Source organism: Trichoderma gamsii (genome assembly GCF_001481775.2).
Source record: "Trichoderma gamsii strain T6085 chromosome Unknown Scaffold_1.2, whole genome shotgun sequence".
Lineage (NCBI taxonomy): Eukaryota > Fungi > Ascomycota > Sordariomycetes > Hypocreales > Hypocreaceae > Trichoderma > Trichoderma gamsii.
In genome coordinates, this window is record NW_020171338.1 from 1,154,021 (window position 1) to 1,178,561 (window position 24,541).

Consider the following 24,541-nt stretch of genomic DNA (forward strand, 5'->3'; position numbering starts at 1 on the left):
TGTTCCAATAACCGGCCGTGTATCCGTGAGCGAAACATTGTCTCTTTTTTTCGCTAAATGCAATGTTGTATGCTTGTTTGAAAATGCAAAACTACATGCTCTCAACTTTTTCCCCAGTTGTGACGAAGCTACCGGCCGAAACTCGGACCAAGTATTCCCGGAATCCATCAAGCTCTCCAAGCAATAAACTACAACAACATCATCACTTTGAAATAGCAATTCGAAGCCTTCTTATGCAAAGAGATTTTGTCATTAATAATACTTGGAAAATAAACTTTTCCCTATTCACTTTTTTTATTTTACAGCCTCGCGCTTCCTATTGTTCCTTTTGAAAGTTGTCTGTTTGAGCTAGCCACATAGCATCCAGCTTGCTCATTGTCTTTAACTACTAATGTTATTGCAGCTCTCGTTCCAAGGAAAAGATGAAAAGTGAAAAAAAAATTCAAATGTTAAAACGCCATATCCATAATCACAAGAAATCAATGACATCTCCCACTGGCTCTACCAGGCCGCTCAATCATCATCCGTGTACCTCGGGCCGCTAGCCGCTGGCGTTTCAGGAGCGTACGCAGAAGGTGTTGGTGCTGAGAAGCCTGCGTATCCAGATGCAGATGGCGTCGGCGCACCTGCTGCTGGAGTCGGTGCAGAGTCCGGACCTCCCCAGCCGCCTTGCCAGCCACCGGCGGGAGTGGGCGCGACTCCAGGAGTAGGAGCATTGTAGGCACCAGGAGTCGGGGCACTCAGAGCGCCAGGAGTCGGGGCCGACATGGCGCCTCCTGGAGTCGGAGCATCGTATGCAGATGAATTTGTGGCCGCAGGAGTGTAGCCCCACGAGTCGTTGCCGCTGGCGCCCGGCGTCGGCGCAGAGGCTCCCCAGGCAGGTGTCTTCGAACCAGAATTCCAGCTGTCACCACCACCAGCATACGCCGGAGTCCGTGAACCAGCTCCAAACGCATCTCCCGGCGCTGGCGTCCTAGCACCAGCTTGCCAAGCAGGCGTGCGTGAGCCGGATCCATAGGCAGTTCGGCTTCCATCATAGGGGTTGACAGTTCTTGATCCATCTGCCCAAGCGGGCGTTCGGGACCCAGAGTAGTCTTGGCCCTTCCACGCCGGTGTACGACCACCCGCAGCAGGCGCTAAATATGCTCATTAGTTTAAATGAACAGCGAAATGGCGAAATATCACATGAAACTTACTTCGTGATCCCCAAGCGGGAACGCGGTCTGAGCCGCCAGAGCCCATAGGTGTGCGAGAGCCTCCCTGCCAGCCCGGGACTCTATCCCCAGAGCCGCGCCCAGCTCCTCCTGATGCGGATCGCCCTCCTCTGCCATTGATGTCAATATTGATGCCAGTATTCTTGTCCTTGAAGTTGAGCGAGTCTCGAGGAACGGTAATCGTCTTGTTTTTGGTGTGGAGCTCAACACGAGCGTGTGTATCTGTTGTGTCCTTGACGATGCCGAGAAGGCCCTTGTAGGCTCCCTTTTTGATGATGACTGTTTGGTTGATGGCACGGTCTCGGCCAAAGGATTTAGCAATTGGCTTGTTCTCGGTACCATTCTTGTGAATCTTCAGGGCCGGGTTCATAGTCGTAAGATCAGGTCCCGAGGCGGCCGCATTAACACGACCGCCCTTTGCAGCGATTGTGTTAACCATGCTTGCCTTGGTGACGAAAACACCAGCATTCTCGTTGGTGGCATGTGTATGCAGGAAGACGTATGATCGGTGGATATGGATAATCTTGCCCTGGCGCTGCTGCCCAGAAAATTCCTTGACCACATCGTCCAGGCGTATTTCTGAGCCTTCTCGATCAGCAGCAACCGCTTGCTTTCTCTTGGGCAGCTTGTTGGGGATTTGAGATGGCATGACTTGGCGGGTGTCTCCGAATTGGTCCAGCACAACCAAGGACTCGCGATCCACCTTGACAATACAGCCAACTGTGGTAGGGTCAAGCTGCACAAGGTCATGAAGTTCGTACTGGCCTAACGATCCCTGCCCACCAATGTCGCTGGCTTCTCGCAGATCCTTGCTGAACACCGTAACCTCGTTATTCGTCTGGTCGGTCAACAGCGTGACGCGATCTTCGGAGATTTTGACTACCGTACCGACTTCGTCTTGGAATTTGCTGCCGCCAATCACCTTGACGTGGTCACCAATCTTGAACCGCTTGCGGAGGCCCTTGATGGGCACTTCAATGCTCTGGCCTTTGAGGTCGCCCTCCGTGACAAACATTGTAACAATGTCGCCCTGCACATTGGTAGCTCTTCCAATAACACCTCTTTGCTCTCCGGCATACACCTCGATAATGTCGCCGGGGAGGTAAGTGACTAGCGTGTTGCTATCCTTCAGACTGGCAGCCAAAGCCTTCAGGTCAAGATTCTCCGTACCATCGTCAGCACCGCTGGCAAATCGAGTGACCTCTTCCAGGGACGGGTTGACATCTGTGACTACGAGCTGCTGAATCTTGACATCCTTGACCTGGAATCCGTTTTCGAACTCCTCGCCATTGTAAGTCCAAGTGTTGGTTGTCGGGTTGCCCTGAATGTTACGAGGGTGGCGCTTTCGTGCTTCAATCTCGCTGAAGAGCCGCTGAGGGGGTTTTGGGCCCAGTCCCGGCGGCCTCTTCCGCTTTCCATCTGCGCTCACAGCGGAGAGAGCTTCATCGCGCATCCCATAGTCGAGTCTGGGGATAAATCGAACTCTTGCCTCGAGGCCGTTCTCGGTAACATCAATAACCTGAGCCAAGTCTCCGTTGTGCTTCTGAGGTCTGCGGAGTCGCACCCATGCGCCGGGTTCCAACGTCGGTGTCTTCGTAACACGCAGAAGCTCAGGCATGTCTTTGATGTCCACCAGCGTCAGCTTAGAGTGAGGATAGACGTTGAGAATGCCATCGAGGGCCACGAGAATGTCCGTCTGCCTCTGGGTCTCGACGTAGACAAAGCTCTTCATAACCGAATCTGGGCCGCCGCGCTCAAAGGCCGCGGTAATGGCCAGCTCGTCTTTTGTACCTCGTCGCTCTTCGACTCGCTTCATAATAGACAAGACCACTTCGCGTTCCTTGCCCTCTTTACATCGCACGGCCCAGATACTGGGATCATCCACGCTAGGGAGAAGAAGTCGCTTGGGCACGATGGCTGAGTCGCCAAAGCTTTTGCCAGGTCGTCGATTGCCATAACGCTGGCGTAAGATCTCTGCTTGCTTTTCGGCATCCAGGCTAGACTCCATCTCGCGGCGGCGATCGAGTTCGCGGTGTCTCCGGTCATCGTCAAGTCGCGAGCTTTCGACCAGGTCATCGGGGTGGGCATTGTCGATGATAAAGTCCTCTATCTCCTCACCATCCTTTTCCTCATCCTCACCCTCATCCTCGTCGTCGACTTCGGCTTCGATATCGATAAAGGCATTTCGCCTGTCGCGTTGGCGCTTTCTGCGATGGCCCTATTTTTCGTCTACGTTAGACACTCCAGAGCCAGAATTCTATCTCCATTCAAATCGTACCTGTTGAACATCGTCTTCATCATCTTCGTCTTCTTCTTCCTCGTCATCGTCATCATCATGGCGACGACGAGTATCCTCTTCTTCCTCTTCCTCCTCCTCCTCCTCTTCGTCTTCATCGTGGGTTCTTCGCGATTTAGCCGGAGTGAGTTCTTCATCATCGTCGGCATCCTGGCGGCGATTGGGGCTGCTGTCCCGGGCTCGGCTTGAGCCATCATGGGCATCCTCATCTTCTGACATGTCAGCCGGCGCAGGATTGAAATCCTCCTCGTCCTCGGACTCGTCGAATTGGTGCCGATTGTTGGACGCCATCTTGAATTGTGGTGTTTGACGCGTCCTACTAGCAATGCGATTGTAGAGACGGGATTAGAAGATGGAAAGCGAAGGAGAGAAAGAAAATAGGGATATAGAGAAGAATGGCTGGCTGCCTCGAAGAGAAAGGCAACTCGGCGAGCGGGTAATTGTCGGGCCAAACGCGCTTGGTTGAATGCTGCCAGCAATGCAGCGGCTCAGCGCATAGAGTGGATATGGCCGCTGGTACTGTATTACCTCGCAAAATCTGACTTTGGGTACCAAGGTACTTAGTAGTATGGAGTAAAGTAGCCTCTTTCGGGTATTGCGCTATTCTACAGTAGGAAAGGCGAAGTTAGGTACCTAGGATCCTACTGGGTTATAACTACCTACTACTAGCGGCCCGGGGGATGTTTTTAGTGACCATTACCAGAGTTACTATGGTCAAGTTGGGGTTAAAAAACGATGATGGAACCATTTTCTACCCTTCGTAATGGTTTTATAGCCGTGACTTGACCATGGTAACTCTGGAAATGGTCACTAAAAACACCCCCCGGGCTGCTAGAAGTACTAAGGGCAACGTCCACAGCCAAAAGTTAAGTTTGCGAGGTCTGCGAGGTTAAATAATAACTTGACTTTAGCTGTGGATCTAACTTTAGCTATGGATTTAGATAAGCATAGAGGTATCTTCTGCACATAATTTGATAGAGGGATACCTCTCTGCTTATCTAGATCCACAGCTAAAGTCGAGTCTGCGAGGTCAAACAGCAACTTGACTTTGGCTGTGGATAATCCGACTTTTGCTGTAAATAAACTCACTTTGGCTGTGGGTCTTATAGAATCCCAGGTACCAAAGTTCGCGTTTCCTACCTAGGTACTATAGAATAGTGTAAATCACTAAACAAGGTACTTTACTCCATATCTAAAGTCGGATTTTCAAGGTAATACGGTAGTCAGAGTTGGGTGGCTAAATATCGAGTGCTATCCACATAGTACTTGAAGTTAGCGAAAAGTGAGTACACATTTGACCGGACCCCTGCCCCACGTTCCTAAGCTTCAACATCATCTCATCTCATCATACCTCACTCACTCTCGAATTATTCAGACATCACACAGAATACTTCACCCGCCATGGCTCCATCCACCAGCAACGCGCCCTCACTGCTTCTCCTCCCCGCGCCCCCATTTCCCCTCGACCCTCGCTCCCTCAGCGCCGCCTACCGAGCCCCTCTCACAGCAGCCCTCAAACGCCTCAGCAGCAACACCAACAACAATGATGGCGGTAACCACGTCCTCGTCATCGCCATCGCCTGTCCCATCCTCACCGGGCCCTCACCAAGATCCAAATCCCTAAACTGGAAGGCCGCGCAGTCCCTCCTCGCCCGTACATACACCCTCATCTCCGTCATCTGCACTGAGCTCTCCATCAACACATCCGGCGAGCCAAGCACCAGCAGCACCGGCCTAGATCCCCGCGTCGTGCTCATCGACCATGAGCGACGGAGGACGTACCACCGCAACTATGACGGAGAATATGAGGCAAATTGCACTCCTGTGCTGGACCTGGCTGCTTTTGCCTCGACGGTATATCCCTGGAAGACTGTCTTCCATCCAAGCGCCGAATCAGGCTATGAGCTCCTCAACGCATTCCTAGACTACTCACAGGGCAAACAAACCTTTTTACAAAGCCAGCTCGTCGCTGTAGAAGGCGGCATCACAATGTCCCTCAGCGGTGAAACCTCCCCCTCCACTCAGGGCGACTTCATCAAGGGTCACAACACCGTCTGTCTAGGTGGCACATTCGACCACCTCCACCCAGGCCACAAGCTCCTCCTCCACGCCACCGCCTTACTCATGAAGATTCCCGAACGCCCTTCTCCTGGGAATCAAGCCGTCCTCATCGTCGGAATCTCCGGCGACGAGCTTCTCACAAACAAGAAATACGCAGCGGTCCTCCAGCCCTGGGCCGTGCGCGCAAACAATGTCCTCCAATTCCTCTCCACAATCTTCAACTCGGCCTCCTCGTCAAACACCAATTCCCTTCCGCCCACATCTTCCCCCTCACAGGACGAGCTTCACGCAATGTTTCGCAATGGCACGGTGCTGGTGCGCTGTGTCAACATTCACGATCCCTTTGGCCCGACCATTACGGAAGAGGCCATAGATGCCATTGTGGTCTCTGGTGAGACACGTAGTGGTGGGCAGGCGATTAATGACAGGAGGACCGAGAGAGGGTGGAGGCCATTAGATGTTTTTGAGATTGATGTGCTTGATCCGCAAGATATTTCGGAAGAGGGCAATGGTGCACAGAGCAATGGCTTTGCGTCAAAGATTAGCAGCACAGAAATACGGCAGCGGATAGCTCAAGCACGGAATGGCTCACAATAGGCGTCTGACCTAATGACGGTGAAGCATTTATTAGCGAACATACATGATCTCATCAAGCATTCCAACAGCAAACATGTACTATACTGTCATTTTCACGTTCGGTCTTTAAACCATAACATTTAGTTCATACTTGTCATTAATTGATATTTACTTTACCACAGGTTTGGTTATAAAGTAGGCTTAGATATTTCCCCAACGAATCCTGTCACGTAAAGAACACAACAATACCTTATTCCTAGCCCTCTAGAGCTGCTGGACAAACCTCAGACCAAAGTCACACTTAACCTGTAATGCATCAAATCTGGCGCTTGAGGCAAGCGTACTGCAGTAAATGTGTGAATCGTGTTCAAGTATCTAAATGGCCCTTGTAAGTGAGGCATCGCTTGATCCATAACCCTGTCTGCACCACAGTTGTCGGTTTGGAGAGGGTTCAAAATGGTAGCTCTAGATCTGTTCTCTCAGCAAGGCAATGGACATCGAAAGAGACTTCAATAACAATAAAAACCCGAGAGTGATACATATAATCGCTATATTTATAAGGCCGAGTCTGCTAGAATCTCGCGGCTTCAAATTGCGGTCAACTAAATGTGATAAAGGAGCCCCCCCGTATGACATGACACACCTCGCACTGCGCTTCCAAACCCATTTAACCGAAAACTTCCATTCGTTACTCGTCACTGTCTCCATACTCCAAAGTGGCCGGCATCATACAACCTGGGCCGCTGGTACAAAACTCCGATAATTCCTTTTTTTCAAGTTTAGGTGATACATACACCCTCCGTTGAACAGCCAAGTCTATATCAATCGGCGCCGGTGCATATAGTGAGGATGAGGCAAAGCATTGGATGGCCTTTTCCTTGTCATTTCTTGTCCTTTAGTCGTTCTTGGACAATTCCCAGCACAAGGCCGCTCACTATACTTTAACGCCCCAAACGCCTCGTCCTGCACCAACGCCGAGCCAATCACCACCGTCATTGCCCTGCAAATGCGGTACCCAGCCTAGGTTTCCAATCTCATAGTCGCAATCCCAGCACGCAGTAGGGCTTCTTTGGTTCTCCTGCTGCTGGGTACCATTGAGGGGCGAAGTGTTCATGAGATCCCACAGTAGCACTTGGCAGTCATCTGCTCCCGAGGCCAGTGTGCCTCGCCGTGACGGAGACCACTCTATGCAGTTGACTGGGCCGGAGTGTCCTCGAAGCTCAAGCAGAGCCTGGCCAGGCTGTCGAACGTCTAGGATCCGAATTACGTTGGAGTCCTGGGCAAAGGTTGCGAGAAGATGGGTATCATGAGGAGATGTAGCTAACCGCAGCAGCGGGGGAGGGTTCGAAAGAGTCTGCTGGGCAGTTGTAGGGCTCATACGGCCTCCTGCTTCTGAATTTATTGGTCAGCATCCAAAACCAACATCGGGTATACAACATATCTCAAGGCGGGCGACAAACCTGTTCGGTCCTCTTTTCCTGTTGGCTCGTAGATGATGGTCGAGTGTTCCAGGCTCCTCAAATCAAACATGCGTACGCTTCCATCTTGACCGCAGCTTACAAAAACATCCACGCTCTTGGCACAGAATCTAACGTCATATACCTCCTTGTCATGTGCAATTAGTTGCGTCTTGGCAGTCAATGATGGAATGTCCCATATTGTGCAGGTGGTATCAATGCTGGAGGTGATGATGAGGCTGGGAGAAACGGTATTCCAGTCGAGAGACGTCAGCGGCGCTGTATGGTCGGGCGTCTTGGAGTTTGACAAGAGCGCCAGAGGAGTCAGTTTCGTGACAACCGAGTCGCGGCCCGGGCGAGTGATTGTGTTTCCCGGGTTGGCAGATGTCTCGGACGGCAGCGACCACAGTCTTAGGTGATCTCCAGAGGTGGCCAAGAGATCGGTGGACTGCTTCTGCGAAGAGGGAGGCTCCCACAGCAGCCGCGTTACGGGATACGAATGTGTGGCCTCGGCAACCTTGGTAAACTCGAGATTGAACTTGGACGTGCCGGGCTGGTATACGTCTTGAGGGGTCGGGGCGATCTGGCTATCTAAGATTTGGATCTGGGGACCCCGTCAGCATGCATACTATTACGGAGAGCTATATAAACCAGAGCGGTGGGCCCTAGGTGTTGAAGATTGGCTTACAAAGTTGTGGCCGTCTTCGAGATAGCTGCCGACAGCGACCTTGCCAGCTCCATTGCCGCGGGGCGACCACTTGCACCAGTCAAAGGCGTAGATGGGCCACGGAGCCAGGTAATTGCTTGGGCCGGGCTGTGTGTTGGCAAGCTCGTAGCCAAGCGTGCCCGGAGCCCCATCAGACATGCTGGAGTCGGCGCGCGGCCGGATGTCAGCAAGGCCCAGCGGCGTGTTGGAAAAGGTGCGCTGCGAGCCCGGAGCATTGTACTTTGCGGCGTCCTGAGGCGAGATGAACTGCGAGGACGAGCCGCTGGGGGTTGTTGGCGTGTAGGCATGGTAGGACGACGACGAGGCCGGCGTGTCGTAGTTTGCCGCGGGGCTGGACCGCGAGTAGGTGTGCGACATGTTGAGCTTGGGCGGCGACTGGTAGCCGGGAGGAGGGCCTTGCTGGTGTTGAGAGGAAGCTGAAGCGGAGGCTGGACCTGGGCCAGAACCAGCGCCGGAGCCAGAGCCAGAGCCAGAGCCAGAGCCCGGATGCTGCATCGACATCGAGGGCAGGGTCGGGGCCGTCAGGACGGGGCGCGACGACATGCCGCCCGGCTGGAGCACGTTGGGCACCGAGCTGGGAGCGATGCTGGCGGGCGACTGCTCGAGCTTGATCTGCGGAGCAAAGTCTCGCGATGACAGCGGGCTCATGCCGGACATGTGCAGTTCGTCGTGCTGGGCGCCATAGGGAGCCGTGGCAGTCTGTTGCCGTCGCGGGGGAGGCAGCTGATGTGATTGGTTCATGGCGGCGGGCCAGGCTGGCGGCGCGGTTGCTGACCGGTTCTGGAGCTGGTGCGTGCGAGGCGCTGGTTGGAGGCTGGAGGCTGGATGGCGATAGGTTAGGCGAGCAGAGTCAGCGGCGAGCCTGGATCACGGGGCGCTGGCGACGACGCCCCCTCGCAGCCGGTGCTGGTTGCTGCGGGTCTGCGATGCTGCAGGAGACCAGGGCGGGATTTATGGACAAAACATTTAATGGGATCGTATAAAGAAGCGCAGTGGGCAAGAATACGTAGCAGCAAAGAGACTGAGTGAGTCGATCCCGTTTGCTTTCGTCAGCGTCTGTTCTGGGGCCCCAGATCAGTGCTTCTTAGCGAGGCGCCAAAGTACAGCGGCTAGCGGTGCTGCTTGGCAAGGCCCCTGTAGTGAGTGATTGAGAGCAGTCGAGTCGAGTCGTGACGCCTATGCAATTCCTGCTGCAGTAATGGTTGTTGAATTCGGTGCAAAGGCGATTCTAATACTGTTCTATACTGCAGTCTGTGGTATAAAGGATTGACGCGTGGCAAACAAACCCCGTTGGCGATTAACCTGTGTCAGATGGTTGCCAGGGATAGACAAGAGACACCAATCAGCCCATTGCAGAGAGACGGGCATCATAGGCAAGATAGGGCTTTGGAGCATAGACGACAGTGCTTTTCAAGTCTAATCTACTACCTACCTATCTTATCTTATATACTTGATAATAGTAGTTCAAGTATACAGAGGGCTGAGAATGGCAATTTTCTTCTACAGCTTGAGAATCGAGTAGATGCTCAACCTTGAACTAGCAAAGCTCCGTAGTGGGGTACCACGTATCGCAACAGATCGATGGAGCTTGTGAGTAGTAAGTACATTGGCATACATGTACTCTCTGTAAAGACTCTCTTCATTCAACGCATTGCAATACTCCTACAAGTCCTGTACGAAACCTAAAATTACTGCTACTCGGCAGCCTTGCAGCATGCACCTTACCTTCCGCGCGCCACAGTTAAATGGGCACCTAGAGTTTTGAGTGGTGATTTAGCGGTATTATCGGCTAGGAGCCTGATACCTCGATAAGGTGCGCTGCATGAGCACATGCTTCCATTCCACCAGCCAGCAGACCTCGTGAGCAAGGCTGAACTGTATTCCACGTCTCTTCCACCAACACTTAACATTCTTTTCTCTACATCTTGGATCTCATATTGATGCTTCACGTAGACGTATAGCAGCTTTGATTTCCCCTCGTTTTGCAATTTCACTGCCTTTTCAATCGCTTCGCGTCTTTACGCAACGTCCCCACGACAACAGCGTCCACCTCTACCACAACATACCAAGATGGGCCTTTTTGATCGCCGTGATCCCAACGGCGAACAATCAGCCTTGCCTTTTCATAATGGTCCGAAACGAGCGCCTAGTGAGCATCAGCTTAGCACGCTGAATCCTCGACCCGATGACGCCTCATCAGCGAATGGGGGGTTACCTAAGGCTTGGCAGGATCAGGGCGAGGAACCTTCAACATCTCACCGGTTATCACCAAACTCGTCGCGCGGCAACGCTAGTATGGCCATGTCATCGTTCAATATGAAGCCGCAGCCCATGTTTGCTGGTCCACCACCGCCGATATCAGCGTCGATGCTGATAATGAAGGACCCAATCCGGGTAGACCCTGCGGCTGGTCGTTCAGTCCGCTACAGAAATACTCCGCACACTCTCCTCGGAGGGAGTCCCACTGAAGCTAATAGCCTACTCCTTGAGCATAGGCGTCAAGAAATTGAACAAAACTCTGATTCGGTCTGGCGAGGTTTCGTTAGCCAAGAGAAGGCCCAAGAGAAAGAAGTCCAAGTATTGCTTGATCAACAGGCTGTCGCCTTAGTAGCCGGGTCTGGCATCGAGAATGATGCCTCTAGCACAGGCAGTAGCACCCCTACTGGTTCATTTTTCTCGGCCCCGGGCTACCAACAAAGAGCCGCCCTCTCTCTTTACATTCCGCCAAGGACAACTCGCGATGGCAACGTGGTTCCGACCCGACAACCGGCAAACGACCGGCCTCAGGGGTTGAAAGCCACCAGAGAAAGTATGCGAAAGCTGATAGCGTCCATGACGAGTCTCAAGCATGACCAGAGTGCTTATATAGACGAGGCCTTGGATAAACGAATAAAAGCTCTAAAGCATCTAAAGAAGCTCAGTATCAAAAGAGCCAGATTGGAAGCAGAAATAAAAAGCTTGGCGGACAATAGCGATGAACCGCTGGCGAGGGAGTTCACGGTAATTGACACGGAGCATCATGTCTTGGGCGAAGAAATTCAGCTTCTCGAGGCGAAGCTATCACGCATGCGAACCAGACACCGCCTTCTGAAGGAGAGGATGGATGACATCAGGAATAAACGAGAGGCAGGACTGAGTGGGTACTACGGCGCTCTAAACGAGCTGACTGCTGAAGCGGTAGCATACATACGGCATCCTACGATTCAGCCACTGGATCCGGATTTCTTGAGCGGAAGCCAAGCTGAAGGAGGCCCAACTACTTCAGGAGGCGCAGAGTTCATGCAACTCATTCCCGAGAGACGAACACCGCAGTTGGCAGCTTCATGGTGGACAGCAGAGATCGAGATATTGGAACGCCGCAAAGATTACACGGAAAGATACTGTCAAGCGCTGGAAGAAGGGGGTCAAGTGTGGGATAAAGTCACGCAGCTGGTTTCGAAATTCGAATCGGATTTTCGACAAGCCACTAAGAGCGGTACGGGAACTCCTTCGGTCAAAGGGAAAGAAAAGGCGCCATCTGTGGAAGGTGTTATATCGGATCAACTCTTGCGGATGGAACAAGTCCTGGGGGAATTGAAGGAATATATGCGACAGTCTGAACAACAAAACTGGACTCTTTTGATATGTGCTATTGGCGCAGAACTGGAGGCTTTTGAAAACGGGTATAAAGCCCTCAAAAGCATGGCCAATCCTCCGAAGCAGCCACCACCTCCCAGTGACGACGAGGATGCATCTACAGACGTAGACGAACCAAGTGGCCCGTCTAGGCAGCAAGATAACCACCCGGTAGACGAAGAAAGCGACAATGAAGTGCCTCCAGATCTATTTGGTGGGCCTCAGCCTGACCACCACGAAGATGGAGACGACAAGCATATTTCTGCCGACAACACTGATGGAGGGACGCTGCGTAGGTACGACAGCGAGAATGAAGTGCCGCCTGAATTTCTGGTAGAACACGTATAGTAAGACAGTGCTTCTCGTCTTGCTCGCCGATATATCATTTGAGGACTTTCTTTCTCTATTTCAGTTTGGTTTGCTTTTGCTTTGTTTGTTGAGGCTTTACAGGGCAACAGCGACTATACCCGGGACAGTTTGATGATTTTTGATGTTGACGTGTTACTCTTAAATACTAGCGAATGGATGAATTTACTTATACGAGCGATGAATTAGATATATATATATATATAAATTTCCCATCTTTTGTTTCTGACTATATGACTGCTAAATCGCCAGCTCGTTGTCATCTCAGTTCACAAGGGAAATAATTCGGAGTGTTTTGACCTAGGGAACTCCGGTAACCTCGGCTATGTGGAAACATTCACGGCCTCTTGTGGAGATGCAGTCAGGCCAGAACGAAACCCGGGTGGAAGGATAAGAGCAAAAGAGTCTCGATAAATTTTCTTTATTCTTTTTGTATTTTTCTTCTTCTTTTAACAAATTGAGTCATTTCGTCATATTCCGCATTCAAATAAAATAAGAGTGGAAAAAAGAAAAAGCAAAAACATCCGAATGTTTCCCTTCAAACGCCCGTACCAAATATTGACCACAATACGGTTCATCCATCATCAATAACTCAAAACGAGCTATGAATTCGGTGGAGGCATATCTCCCCTGCCTCTGACCAAGAACGGCTATCAAAGATCCAGCAAGGTCTCCAAACGCCCTTGCACGATTTTCTTCTTTCTTTAGAAAGGCTGCCCCCACGAGCTGAAAAGCTCGGAGCCACCCACTGCTGCGATGCTACCAGTTCGACATATTCGGCATTTTTGGCACCTCGGAAACAGAGATGATGCGATCGATTTGTGAGGAAAATCATCGCTTGCGCTCAAAGAAGCCGCTGGACCCGGCAATGGCGACAGACTGATCCATCACCCACTCGCCGACGCCGAGATACTTGTCGATCCACTTGGAGATGTCTTTGTTTTCGCCGGCAACCTTGTCGCTCTTGAAACTGATTATCGTTTTGTTAACTCGGCGAGTCCAGAAAGGGAAGAGAGTCTCAATAACAACTCACGTCAAGCCGGTTGATCGCTTCACGCCGGCAAGAAAAGCTGAGACTGGGTATCACATGCAAAATTAGCACACACAAAAAAAGAGCGGTTAGATATGGGAGATATGGGAGAGCGGGGGTTCTTACGGAGAACAGCGTCAAAAGCATAGTGTGTCAAACGTCCAACCTTTGACCAGAGTCCCAACGTCAGCAGGTCGAGAAGCTGCGAGCAGTCTTAGAGAAAGGCTAGGCCAGCAGGCGACATCTGACGCAGCTCGAAAGAAGCGCAGCGTCCACGAGGGAGCGCTGAACCGGGAGGCGCCAGCACGGAAGCAAGAACCGGGGCAGGGGAGTTTGATCGGGGGGACGTACCACCATTTTGAACTGATTTTTTCGATAAATCAGACAAAAGACTTAACGAAATCGAAATCGGGGTTGTTTGTTTGCGTGAGTGTCACGAAGGGAAAGCTCCTGGAGCAGCGCAAAGGGGTGTCGTCGCAACGGTGAGGGAGATGCTTATACGATACAGAGCCTCGGGAGGCTGGAGAAAACAGCTGAGGTGTGACGGCACCGCACCGACTCACGTGCTTTCGCATTCCATCCTATCGCGCATCTCGGCGATCGGCGCCTTTTTTCCGGATCCAGCTCTCAGAGCTTTCGGATGAGTCAGCAGGAGCACATGCTAGCGAGCTTAGTCATTCAAGGAGCTACAGCTCCAACTAGCATCTGGAACTCTAGTCCCGATTAGGATAGAGGGGCAGAAAAAGCAAACAAGGGCCGATTCCTCGATAAGAGTGGGTTGAAGTGCTGAAAGCGGCGAATTATTCATGTTAGCCAAAGCCAACAGTTCTGTGTCGCCTTGAGATATATGAGGGAAAAGGGCCTCGTTTTGATTGGAAATACGACACAAAAGAGACGAAAAGGTGTTATATGCTCGACCTTGGCGTAGCCTCTGTCAGCCCCCATCCCCGTTTATCCCTCATCGAAGCTACAGGCCTGTCGTTGTCCGAAACTCGCAGTCCATTTCTCTTTTCGCCATGGCCCGCGCTAGAGAGATAGATTTCGCCGCGTGGGGGAGACGGCTGGACGAGAATAGTAGCACCGAATTCTAATTTTTTTTTGTTGAGGGCAGCCGAAACACGGAGCCGTCTGCTACCGGATCACCCTTGCTGCGGTAGATGCAAGGGGCGGTGCTTGGTTTGGGATAAGGGAGAGTTCATCGTCCACTTGGAACGCAGCAAACAGCGGCTCTGGCGGTATATTCACTTGGGTCAATCGGGTTTACTCTCACGCAGGTCGGCGGATAGACTCTGCTATAGCATGCTACCAAGCTGAGGCGAGACTGAGAATCTAATGCTCCGTAGGTGAGACCCTGAATGGGCTTCAGACTCGGTCAGAAAATTCCCAGTATGATAGCCGCCGCACTCTTCTTCTGCGCTCCGCCCCGTATAGGTCTAGGCATTACATACTGCGGCCGGTTTCTCTTATTCGCAGCAAATGCCCTGCAGCCAGAGATAACGGTGAGACTAGCGGCCGGTGCCTTTTCTGCCAACTGCCCCTCCATCGCCGCCTAGTGCCCCTCACCAGCGCCTGCGCGGGGCAGGTCAACTGCAGCCCAGCGCGCGCCCCAAAAAATGTCCAGCCCTCGCCATTTGCAGCTGCACCTGGCCAATCCCGTGGCGTACATTCGGACGTGCGTTACTGGTGATACCGCATAGCTCACAGCAGCTGCATGGCATGGTACAGCGAGTAAAAAAAAAAAATTGGAAAAAAGCACTGGCAGCTGCCGACGCTCCCACCCCTCCTCCACCACACAGAGCCCAGGCGACGTAGCATCACCCTCCCATGATCTGATTTAACCTCCATCTCTTCCCATTTTATTTCCCCTCTCGTCCTCATCCGACTCCTAACCTGCCATTTTCTCCGCACCCGTGCATCCTTTTGCTGCAATCGTCGTCTCCTTCTGATAGGAGCCTTGGCGGTTATATTTTACTCGTGAGCCCCTCCATTCCGTCCCTCTCTCTAGCCGTCCCTCTCCTCCCAATATCTCGAAAAGTCAACGAACAAACCTTTTTAACAATGTCGCAGCGATTTTACAAGCAGCAATCACACTCCCGATCCTTCAGCACAATGGCTACCACGGCCCAGGACCACCTGGATATCGGCGGCCGCATCAATTGGCTTGCCTCTCTCAAGACGGAGTTCACGCCTGCCCGCAACTTCCGCCGCACCTCCATCATCTGCACCATCGGCCCCAAGACCAACTCGGTCGAGGCCATCAACAAGCTCCGTGATGCCGGCCTGAACGTGGCCCGCATGAACTTCTCCCACGGCAGCTACGAGTACCACCAGTCTGTCATTGACAATGTGCGCGCCGCCGAGGCTGCCCACGCTGGCCGACCAGTTGCCATTGCCCTGGACACCAAGGGCCCCGAGATCCGAACTGGTAACACCACTGGCGATGTCGATATTCCCATTTCCGTCGGCACTGTCATGAACTTCACCACCGATGAGAAGTACAGCACCTCATGTGATACCAGCAACATGTAAGATGACACTTTTCTTGCGCTTTTTTCGATTGGAGAAGAGGTGGTGGTGGAGGTGGAGGGAGGGGAAATGAGACTCCCCCGCTCTCTATTCTAGCCACGTCCATCTCCGCGGTCTCTTGTGTAATGGGCGAGTGGTATTGATTGTCTTGATTAATTCCTCGCCTATCACGAAATACGACATAATCTGTTCTCATTTACTACTGCTGAATGAATACTGACAACGTCACAGGTATGTCGACTACAAGAACATTACCAAGGTCATCCAGCCTGGCCGTATCATCTACGTCGACGATGGTGTTCTTGCTTTCGACGTCCTGAGCATCAAGGACGACAAGACCATCGAGGTCCGCGCCCGAAACAACGGCTTCATTTCCTCCCGAAAGGGGGTCAACTTGCCCAACACCGATGTCGACCTTCCCGCTCTCTCTGAGAAGGACAAGGCCGATCTGCGGTTTGGTGTCAAGAACAACGTCGACATGGTCTTTGCCTCATTTATCCGTCGTGCCCAGGATATCGAGGATATCCGTGAGGTTTTGGGAGAGGAGGGCAAGCGAATCCAGATCATTGCCAAGATTGAGAACCGACAAGGTCTCAACAACTTTGCCGAGATTCTCGAGGCTACTGACGGTGTCATGGTTGCCCGTGGTGATCTTGGTATCGAGATTCCTGCCGCCGAGGTCTTTGCTGCCCAGAAGAAGATGATTGCCATGTGCAACGTCGCCGGCAAGCCAGTCATCTGCGCTACCCAGATGCTGGAGTCCATGATCAAGAACCCTCGTCCTACCCGTGCCGAGATCAGCGACGTTGGTAACGCCGTCACCGATGGCGCTGACTGCGTGATGCTGTCAGGTGAGACCGCCAAGGGTAACTACCCTGCCGAGTCCGTCCACGAGATGCACGAGGCCAGTCTCAAGGCTGAGAACACCATCCCCTACGTCTCCCACTTCGAGGAGCTTTGCACCCTGGTGAAGCGCCCCGTTTCTCCCGTCGAGTCCTGCGCCATGGCTGCTGTCCGTGCCTCTCTCGATCTTGCCGCCGGCGGTATCATTGTCCTGTCCACCTCTGGTGACTCTGCCCGTCTGCTGTCCAAGTACCGCCCGGTCTGCCCCATCTTCATGGTGACCCGAAACCCCACCACCTCTCGATTCAGCCACCTGTATCGTGGCGTCTATCCTTTCCTGTATCCCGAGCAGAAGCCCGACTTTGAGACTGTCAACTGGCAGGAGGATGTTGACAAGCGCATCAAGTGGGCAGTCACCAACGCCATTAAGCTTGGCACTCTGGCCGAGGGCGATACCGTTGTTGTCGTCCAGGGCTGGAAGGGTGGCATGGGCAACACCAACACCCTGCGCATTGTCCGCGCCGACCCCGCCCACCTGGGTATTGGCCAGATGGAGTAGGATGGATAGAGAAATTGGGAGTCTTTTGACATAAACTGCTTAGGAAAACAAGGGATTAAAAATGATGTGATTTGGAATGGTAGACATGGCCATGAGGGATTAATGCAATACGCTGATACAGCTGATACATGAGCTAAATCATACACGCAGGCTATCATGCCACTCAAGTGCGGGCAGGTGTTTTAATTGTGCCACTGAAGCTTCGTGTTGGGAATAGCGCGTAAAAGCTCAAGTGCACTCTTGTGTCCATATACGGCACATGCAGCTCTTGGATTTTAATATTTTGCCATCAAACACTCTTATTTTAAGCTATGAGATCGACTTGGATAGCACGGGTACTAGTACTAAGGGATATGCCTCTTAGCGACAAAGCGTCCACCCTTTTGAAACTGCAAATTTGTGAGGTGAACCAGCTGTAACCTTTCAATATGCGTTCTAATTCCAAGAGTTGATTAGTTGATTGTGTCTCTGGCTTTACATGAAATTAAAAGAAAACTGTGAAAACACTGATTGTTCTCATGGATATATTACAAGGATATGTTCCCTTTCCGCCTGTTGTATCCCACCTCTCATTGATGCCATATGCATTATTCACTACAAAATAACATGCTTGATAGAAATACTCAACTCGCTTCTCATTAATAAAAATGTAGTTTCTGTATAATCGCGGTTGACTTTTGATTTCAGAGTCTCACTGCAGGCGATATTGGTTATTTGTTTTTGGAAGAAAACCGTTGGCGATGCCAAGTTAACTGTTCGTTAAACATCATAGTCTAGATGATGTGTAAATTTAGTACAAAAGGAAAGAGAGAGAAGAGATAACCATCTCATAAATTCTTTATCTCAAATCTCTTTCGCAGCGCCTCTCCGTGCCGAAGGAACAGCCATGCCGCTGGTGTCAGTGCCAGGCCGATGAAGCCAAGGATACTGTTGCCCCAGCCCATGCCGAGGCGATTGTACATTGGCAAGCCGGCGAGTGGGAGGACAGATCCAAGGATGGAACGGGCGACTGCGTTTGCTGCGAGCGCTGAGGCTGCATAGATGTGGAAGGTGTCGACGAGGTACATTTGCAGAGACTAAGATATGAGACGAGGTCAGTTGTTCTGAATGCTTGGCTTGGAGGCGAGTGAAAGTGGATGGGGGTGGAGTAATTGTATTACCATGAAAACGATTAGGTCGCCGATTCCGATGACTACCGTACCAATGATAGGTGCTATCCAATGAACTTGGTACTCTGCTGTCCACCCATATATGAAGAAGCCGATGGGGAGGATGATTGCACCGGCCGGTAGCGGCGAGAGGCGATACTCGGGCTTCATGCCTTCGGGAGCCCGACCTTCGGCCTCTGCCAACACGGCCTCTTCCGCGGCCTTCTTCTTGATATTCCTATCGCTCGTCAAGGAAAAGGAAATAACACCAATCATGCTACCCACACCTAAACCCAAGAACGCGAGGCCGGCGGTGCTGGTCTTGAAATGGTAGATTTCCATAAAGAGCGGTGTTAGGCTGGTGAACATGAGATATAGGTACGCATAGGCAATGCCCACGTAGATGCCGCATATGATGCTGATGGGAGACATAATCAGCATCTTGAACGGCCTTTGGATACTGCGCTTGATGTAGGCTGTATTTGATAGTCCCCTGTCGAGCTTGGATCGCAGCAGAGGATTGCCAGTTTCTTTTCGCAACCGAATGGTTTTGCGGCCTATCAGCACAGCAGCAAATGATTCGCGGGAAAAGGCCAGGAACAGCAGCGAGAAAGTCCCAGAGAGGATGGCCATGATCCAAAAGACCCAGCGCCATCCAAGCCCTACAGTGATGAAGCCTCCAATCACAGGCCCAACAACGGGGCCGAGCATGGGGCCGATGGCGAAGCTTGCCATGGCGACGCCGCGCTTTTCTTGCACAATCATGTCGGCTATGCTTCCTCCTCCTATGGTTATCGGAACAGAGCCGAAGATGCCGCAGAAGAAGCGGAAGACGATGAGGGCGTTGAGTGAAGGGGCTTTTGCGCAGGCGATGACGAAGACTGGAGGTGCGATGTCACGTCAGTTGAGTTCGAGTTTCTTGAAGAGACAAAAGACCGTGGGGAATTCCTACCGATAAAGCCAACATTGGTGATGTTGTAGATGATGGACCGGCCGTAAATCTCAGACAAGGGCGCAAAGAACATGGGGCCAGCCGCAAATCCCAGCACGTAGACGGACACGCAGAACGCAGCCAGCTCTTCACTTGTGCTGCGAAACTCCATCATTAGGTCGGGTACTCCAGGCGCAAACATGGCTAAGGCGAAGGAACATGATTAGCTGTCTGAAAGGGAACTCTGCGTACTCGCACCATGGACTGGTTTATTTCATACAAGATGCTAAAGGCGTGATGAATGCCAGACAGCTGATGAGGACGCAGTTGAGAACTTTGCGCCACCTCGGCCAGTTGTACGGATTATCGGGGTCGTTGTCGCCGTCCCACCAGACGGTGTTGTCGTCGTCGACGCAAGTTGCATCTTGTACAATGTAGATTTGCTTCTCGGCGTCGTTGGATGTGGTGTCTGGCGCATCGGTGGAATCGCGGGTGTCTCTTGAAATGCTGGCAGAACGTCGCTCGAGGTCGAGTTTCTCGTCGGTGGGAGAATCCAGTCTTTCTATTTCTTCTTTGGAGCGGGTATGGGTCTCTGTAGATGAAGAGGAGGAAGCCATTGCGGCTGTTTGCGATGTAATGTGCATGCTGTCAAGTCAGTCAGGCATGTTTTGGTGTCTCTGTTGTGAAGCTGTATGCATGTGTTGTTGCGTGTAAGTGGTGATGCCAGTTGGTGGGGCTGCAGAACAAAGCAAGTATCATCTTCTCTTCTTATTGGGGATGCATAATAATGATAAGTGCTTTTTTGTTTCTCATTGCTTTGGGTGTTAATTTTCAAGGTGATATTGTAGGCAGGGCAGCGCATGAAATAATAGGCCATTGCAGCTAAACGCTGGTCGGGCATAAGCCTGCGGAAATCTTGCGGGCTCGGTATTATGTAGGGATGAAGGGGAACAGCTGCAGCCACACTGGCACCACCCGCGACGGATTCTAAGCTAACTGAGCTTCATGTCCTTACCTTGAACGCTAAGCCCAATAGCACTGGCTCTTAGCATGCGGTTGTAAAATAAAAAGAGATTATAGACAGTGCTAGCCGAGGCTTGGGCTAGAAACTGTCGCGAGTTGAAGCTCGCTTGATCATGGTAGGTACTCGGGTGAGCTGCGATCAAAGTGAAATGTGCCGTATAAGAGATGGAGAGAGAGATGAAGAAGGGAAGAGGAAAAGCAAACTGGATACAGAAAAAGCGACAAACGATCTTAAGAGGGGAAGCAGCTAGACCGGGGATCATGAAGATGGGCTTGCAGGCATTCACAGTAGTCTGAGACAGAACGAGGGTTCTCAACGGAATGGGTTAACGGCGTCGAGCCGGACCCATGATGGTGGCCGGGACGTGGACTCTGCGTTTGCACGGCGGAGCGCATTGTGCCTTGGGCTGTGTGCTACGGCACTTACCGTACCAGATATTACTGCCGTGCCCCATTACGAGCATCGAAATTAAACCATGGAATACGCGTTTCTGCCAGCGGGGGGTCAAAGACCGTGAGCCACGAGCCAGCAAACAAGCATTGACAGGGAGGCCATTACCGGATCGCCATGGACGCTCCAGCGAGCCGGGGAATCTCTCCACACACACACGCCCCACGGCACGTCTCCCTCTTTTGCTCACCTAATGCTTTGATGCTTGAAAAGGGCTATCGGTGTCGGCTCATTTCCCAATCTACAGTCGGCCGCTGCGGTCAACGCCGGTCTGTGCTACTCGCAGAGTAACATGAATTCGCGTATCTTATCTGCGGCGGCCGTCTTACATGCGCTTCGCCTTGAAAGACGGGCTCTTTGGTACAACGTGCGAGAACAGAGCACAGATCCATTTATTACGGGAAAAAAAGAAACGGTTTGTCATGTAAAAGGGGAGAAAGATGCTTACCCCCTGGCTATGGTCGCCGTTTAGTGCTGGCTGTATGGTGGTGGCACGTCGTAGTAGTGTAGTATACCTTGCTAATGTGGCGGCGGTTGATGGACTATCGTCACTTTGGCAGGCCAGCCAGGCCATGATCCTTGCGGGTGGCTGACTGGGAGCTGCAACGATGGGCATTTTAGCGTCTGACGGCTACTTGTGCAAACGAGGATTGATGGTGGATGGTTTCTAGCTTTGTTTTGAAGGATCGCTACGGGATTATGGGTGGGCTCGTACAAGTACAGGTCGATGAAATACTACCCTCCGCACGTTTTGCTTTCCCTGGCATATGCGACGGCAATCTATGTGCTTATAGCACCTCTGGTTCTTGCAAATAGATAGACTCTCGTGCCAAGTACAAAAGGTCTGGAGCTATTAATTGATGCACATTGGCACCACAACATCGTTGGACCTTGGCTTCATGTGATCTTTGAGCTGCCACGCAACGAACAGCAGACGTCATTCCCATGTAGATACAGGCATATAATGCTCCGTCTGTATATCCGACTGCCGCTCCTTGAACTCCGAATCCAATTTTCTGCACCGGCCTTGGTCTGTCATCCCGGGCCCTTTATGCAAGGCAAATCATGGCCACTGCACTCCTGTAAATGCCCGTCTCGTCCATACTAGCAGAATTGGCCTCTGTCAAAAGTGGTCTCAGACATACTCAGCCTCTACAGTTGGTTCGATGAAGGGTACATGTAACTTCTCCGAGACCTGTTGCTATTATTGGCGAGAGCATTCGCATACCTATAGCATACTGCTCAAACGCCATGTCTCATTAATCCGTTGCGACAAACGCCGTTGAAAATCTCTGGCATCACCACGTGGCGGCAATCATTCCCTCATCTTCTTTGTCTCTCATTCCACAAAAAGCTCCCTTGACACCTTTCCGAATTCCGCCATGTGTCGCGAAAGGAAGTTCCCTGCCGCAGAGAGCTTTAGTTGGTTCGCGTAGGTTTGCGACGGGTGCGTTTGTGTGTATCACAAGCGCACTTATATGTACAGATAACTTGCAATATGTAAGTAGGTAGTATACGATGCCTCTTTTTACCCCTCAGATCGACCAAAGGATGCCATAGTACGTATACGTTGCACTGGTGCCCCCCAATCTGCAGATGTGAGGCGACGGCATTCTATATTAGGAAGTGTTTGCTTTGAAATCTAACGGGTAGATGCATGTAGAGTTTTCGTAGCCAACAATTCATTTCGTTAATCGCGGTATAATTGTAGGCATGCGTGCGTAGAGAGACTAAGGATTGAAACTCTGATCTGATGAAGTTCACTTAGACATGATGATTTTTAGATTTATGTCTCTAAGGCTTTGGAGAGATAAGCCTGCAATGACCCAGTAGATGCGGCCTTGCTGTTTTGCTTGACTACATGTGACTGCTTCATTTCTATTAACAAACTGCTGCTGTCAACCAGAACTCATGTTCCAGATAGGTTCGATGTCGAGCAGCCTTTTGCATCAGGCAAAATGATGCCTAATTTTATCAGATGCTGAGTGTAAAATCAAAACTAGGAATGCGATTCATATCCACTTGAGAATATCAAGTACTCGCCAACTATTAACTCCCACAAGAGTATGGAGCTCTCCATCATACTTGTATCCTTCATCTTAGCAGTCTGGCGCTTACCAACCCTTTCTTCAAGTTCGTCAGTTCCCCAAGCGTAGTCTCTGCACGCTCTTGGAGAACTTCGCATTGCAGGCTAACGACTCTTGCTTCTCTGGCTGCTCCAGGAATGTCTCTTACTTGAGCAATCACGCCACTCATGTCTCTAATTCTCTCTACCAGCAGCGTCTGAAGCTCCAAAAGCACGCCCAGAAGCATCGATGCCGCTGTGTTAGCAGGAGCGATGAAAGACCCAACGCGGATTTCTGGAATCGCGAATTTCGGTTCGTAGTCCTCAGGGAGGGTGGCCGTCATAAAGGCACACATCCGGCCATGCTCTTGCAGAGTGTCTATAATATCAAGCAAACGGATATGACAGGCCATGACGAGATTTAGCAATGCGTGGTCCAGCTTAGGCAGGGGCGTTGTATGCAAGGATGTGCGATCGTGATGTATACAGTCTGGAACAGTGCAGAGGGCATCAGACTCGGGAGCTGTTGTGCGTTTGCTGAAAGAGGCCGATGTGGCGTCAGGGTAGATGGCTGCGAGGTCCTGGGCGTGGTGGAGGAGGCCGTCCATCGTCGATTGAAGGTCGAAATTGTCCCCTACGTTATCGGCATATTCCCTCAGCTGCTCTCTTGGGACATGGTGCATCTCAAGAGAAGATGGCAGCGCTTGCAGCATGCGATCGAGGCCTGCTAGCAGAGCCGTGAGGCGTTCTGAAATTGTCTGGGCTGGTGTCTCGAGCACTTGGCTTGGCGTTTGGTGCCCCTGCTGCTCCAAAATCATGAGATCGGGCCAGTCAAAGCCAGAGGTTCCATTGCTATTGTGGCTGATGGGATATCGGAGAGGCCTTGTTGGCGGACTGAAGACGCAGGTGACATTGGCCTTGGTGCAGCGGCTGCAGCACAGAGAGCCCGGCGGTCGAGGACATCTGAGTTTCTTGTCATGGCATCGATCACAGGCCTGCCGGAGATCCATGGCAAATCAGAGCATGACTTTGATACGAGTTGAGATTGAGAAGAGCGCCCGAGTGGTTGGTGCCCGGCAGCCTCGTCTCATTGGGAGCTCTGATAGGCCAAGATTACGGGATATCGTGAAGATGGAAGACCAGCATCCAATCCGGCGGATACGACCCATATTACAGGACCTGAACCTTAGTCTACATGGCGCTAACGTCGAGTCGTCCCGCGAGGAGGGCAGCAGCCGTTGCTATTGGCGCATCGCAGCATCTAGCAATTGGTAGCTTCGAGGCTTATTTCTGGGTGCATGTAGGCGCTGCAGAGCCATTGGACTATTCACCAAAAGCGATATGGAACATAATTCCGATTAGATGCTGTTGCCGATGCGTGTAGATGTAGGTGCCGAGAGTTTATCAGGCACGATTCGCTAGGAAAGAGTTCCATCTTTGTAGAGATTCAAGCACGCAATAAAGCCATCCGCCACATATAGCAAAGCCAGTGAATTTGGTCGCGCCACAAGCATGACAACATCGCACAGTGCCGCCTTTCGGTTGCGGGGAGCCCCTCCGGCTCCCCCAAAGTTTCTGCGTCTACAGCGGCCACCACTAACATTACAGGGCTGGACGTGCATTTGATCGCCCCAGCGGCCATTGCGTTGTCGT

General features: G+C 51.8%; 8 protein-coding genes across 8 annotated transcripts; 3 read left to right on the forward strand and 5 right to left on the reverse strand.

Moving 5' to 3' along the window:
• Positions 1-513: 513 nt before the first annotated feature.
• On the reverse strand, positions 514-3,801 carry TGAM01_v200345 (transcription elongation factor SPT5; the record flags this gene model as incomplete). The annotated part of the gene is made up of 3 exons (XM_018803174.1): positions 514-1,136; positions 1,197-3,432; positions 3,493-3,801. 3 exons carry the CDS (start codon positions 3,799-3,801, stop codon positions 514-516), a joined length of 3,168 nt encoding a protein of 1,055 aa, XP_018663580.1.
• A 1,110-nt stretch (positions 3,802-4,911) lies between these two features.
• Positions 4,912-6,168, forward strand: TGAM01_v200346 (hypothetical protein; the record flags this gene model as incomplete). The annotated part of the gene is made up of 1 exon (XM_018803173.1): positions 4,912-6,168. The coding sequence occupies one exon, from the start codon at positions 4,912-4,914 to the stop codon at positions 6,166-6,168; it is 1,257 nt and encodes a 418-aa protein (XP_018663579.1).
• Positions 6,169-7,081: 913 nt separating this feature from the next.
• TGAM01_v200347 (hypothetical protein) lies at positions 7,082-9,072 on the reverse strand (the record flags this gene model as incomplete). Its single annotated transcript, XM_018803172.1, has 3 exons — positions 7,082-7,539; positions 7,608-8,208; positions 8,293-9,072. 3 exons carry the CDS (start codon positions 9,070-9,072, stop codon positions 7,082-7,084), a joined length of 1,839 nt encoding a protein of 612 aa, XP_018663578.1.
• Positions 9,073-10,401: 1,329 nt separating this feature from the next.
• TGAM01_v200348 (hypothetical protein) lies at positions 10,402-12,294 on the forward strand (the record flags this gene model as incomplete). Its single annotated transcript, XM_018803171.1, has 1 exon — positions 10,402-12,294. One exon carries the CDS (start codon positions 10,402-10,404, stop codon positions 12,292-12,294), a length of 1,893 nt encoding a protein of 630 aa, XP_018663577.1.
• Positions 12,295-13,143: 849 nt separating this feature from the next.
• On the reverse strand, positions 13,144-13,699 carry TGAM01_v200349 (hypothetical protein; the record flags this gene model as incomplete). The annotated part of the gene is made up of 4 exons (XM_024548539.1): positions 13,144-13,282; positions 13,346-13,388; positions 13,469-13,544; positions 13,694-13,699. 4 exons carry the CDS (start codon positions 13,697-13,699, stop codon positions 13,144-13,146), a joined length of 264 nt encoding a protein of 87 aa, XP_024406754.1.
• Positions 13,700-15,451: 1,752 nt separating this feature from the next.
• On the forward strand, positions 15,452-17,270 carry TGAM01_v200350 (pyruvate kinase; the record flags this gene model as incomplete). Its single annotated transcript, XM_018803169.2, has 2 exons — positions 15,452-15,867; positions 16,100-17,270. The coding sequence occupies 2 exons, from the start codon at positions 15,452-15,454 to the stop codon at positions 17,268-17,270; spliced, it is 1,587 nt and encodes a 528-aa protein (XP_018663575.2).
• An 827-nt stretch (positions 17,271-18,097) lies between these two features.
• Positions 18,098-19,966, reverse strand: TGAM01_v200351 (hypothetical protein; the record flags this gene model as incomplete). Its single annotated transcript, XM_018803168.1, has 4 exons — positions 18,098-18,346; positions 18,431-19,299; positions 19,371-19,553; positions 19,630-19,966. 4 exons carry the CDS (start codon positions 19,964-19,966, stop codon positions 18,098-18,100), a joined length of 1,638 nt encoding a protein of 545 aa, XP_018663574.1.
• A 2,951-nt stretch (positions 19,967-22,917) lies between these two features.
• Positions 22,918-23,898, reverse strand: TGAM01_v200352 (hypothetical protein; the record flags this gene model as incomplete). The annotated part of the gene is made up of 1 exon (XM_018803167.2): positions 22,918-23,898. One exon carries the CDS (start codon positions 23,896-23,898, stop codon positions 22,918-22,920), a length of 981 nt encoding a protein of 326 aa, XP_018663573.2.
• Between the last annotated feature and the right edge of the window lie 643 nt (positions 23,899-24,541).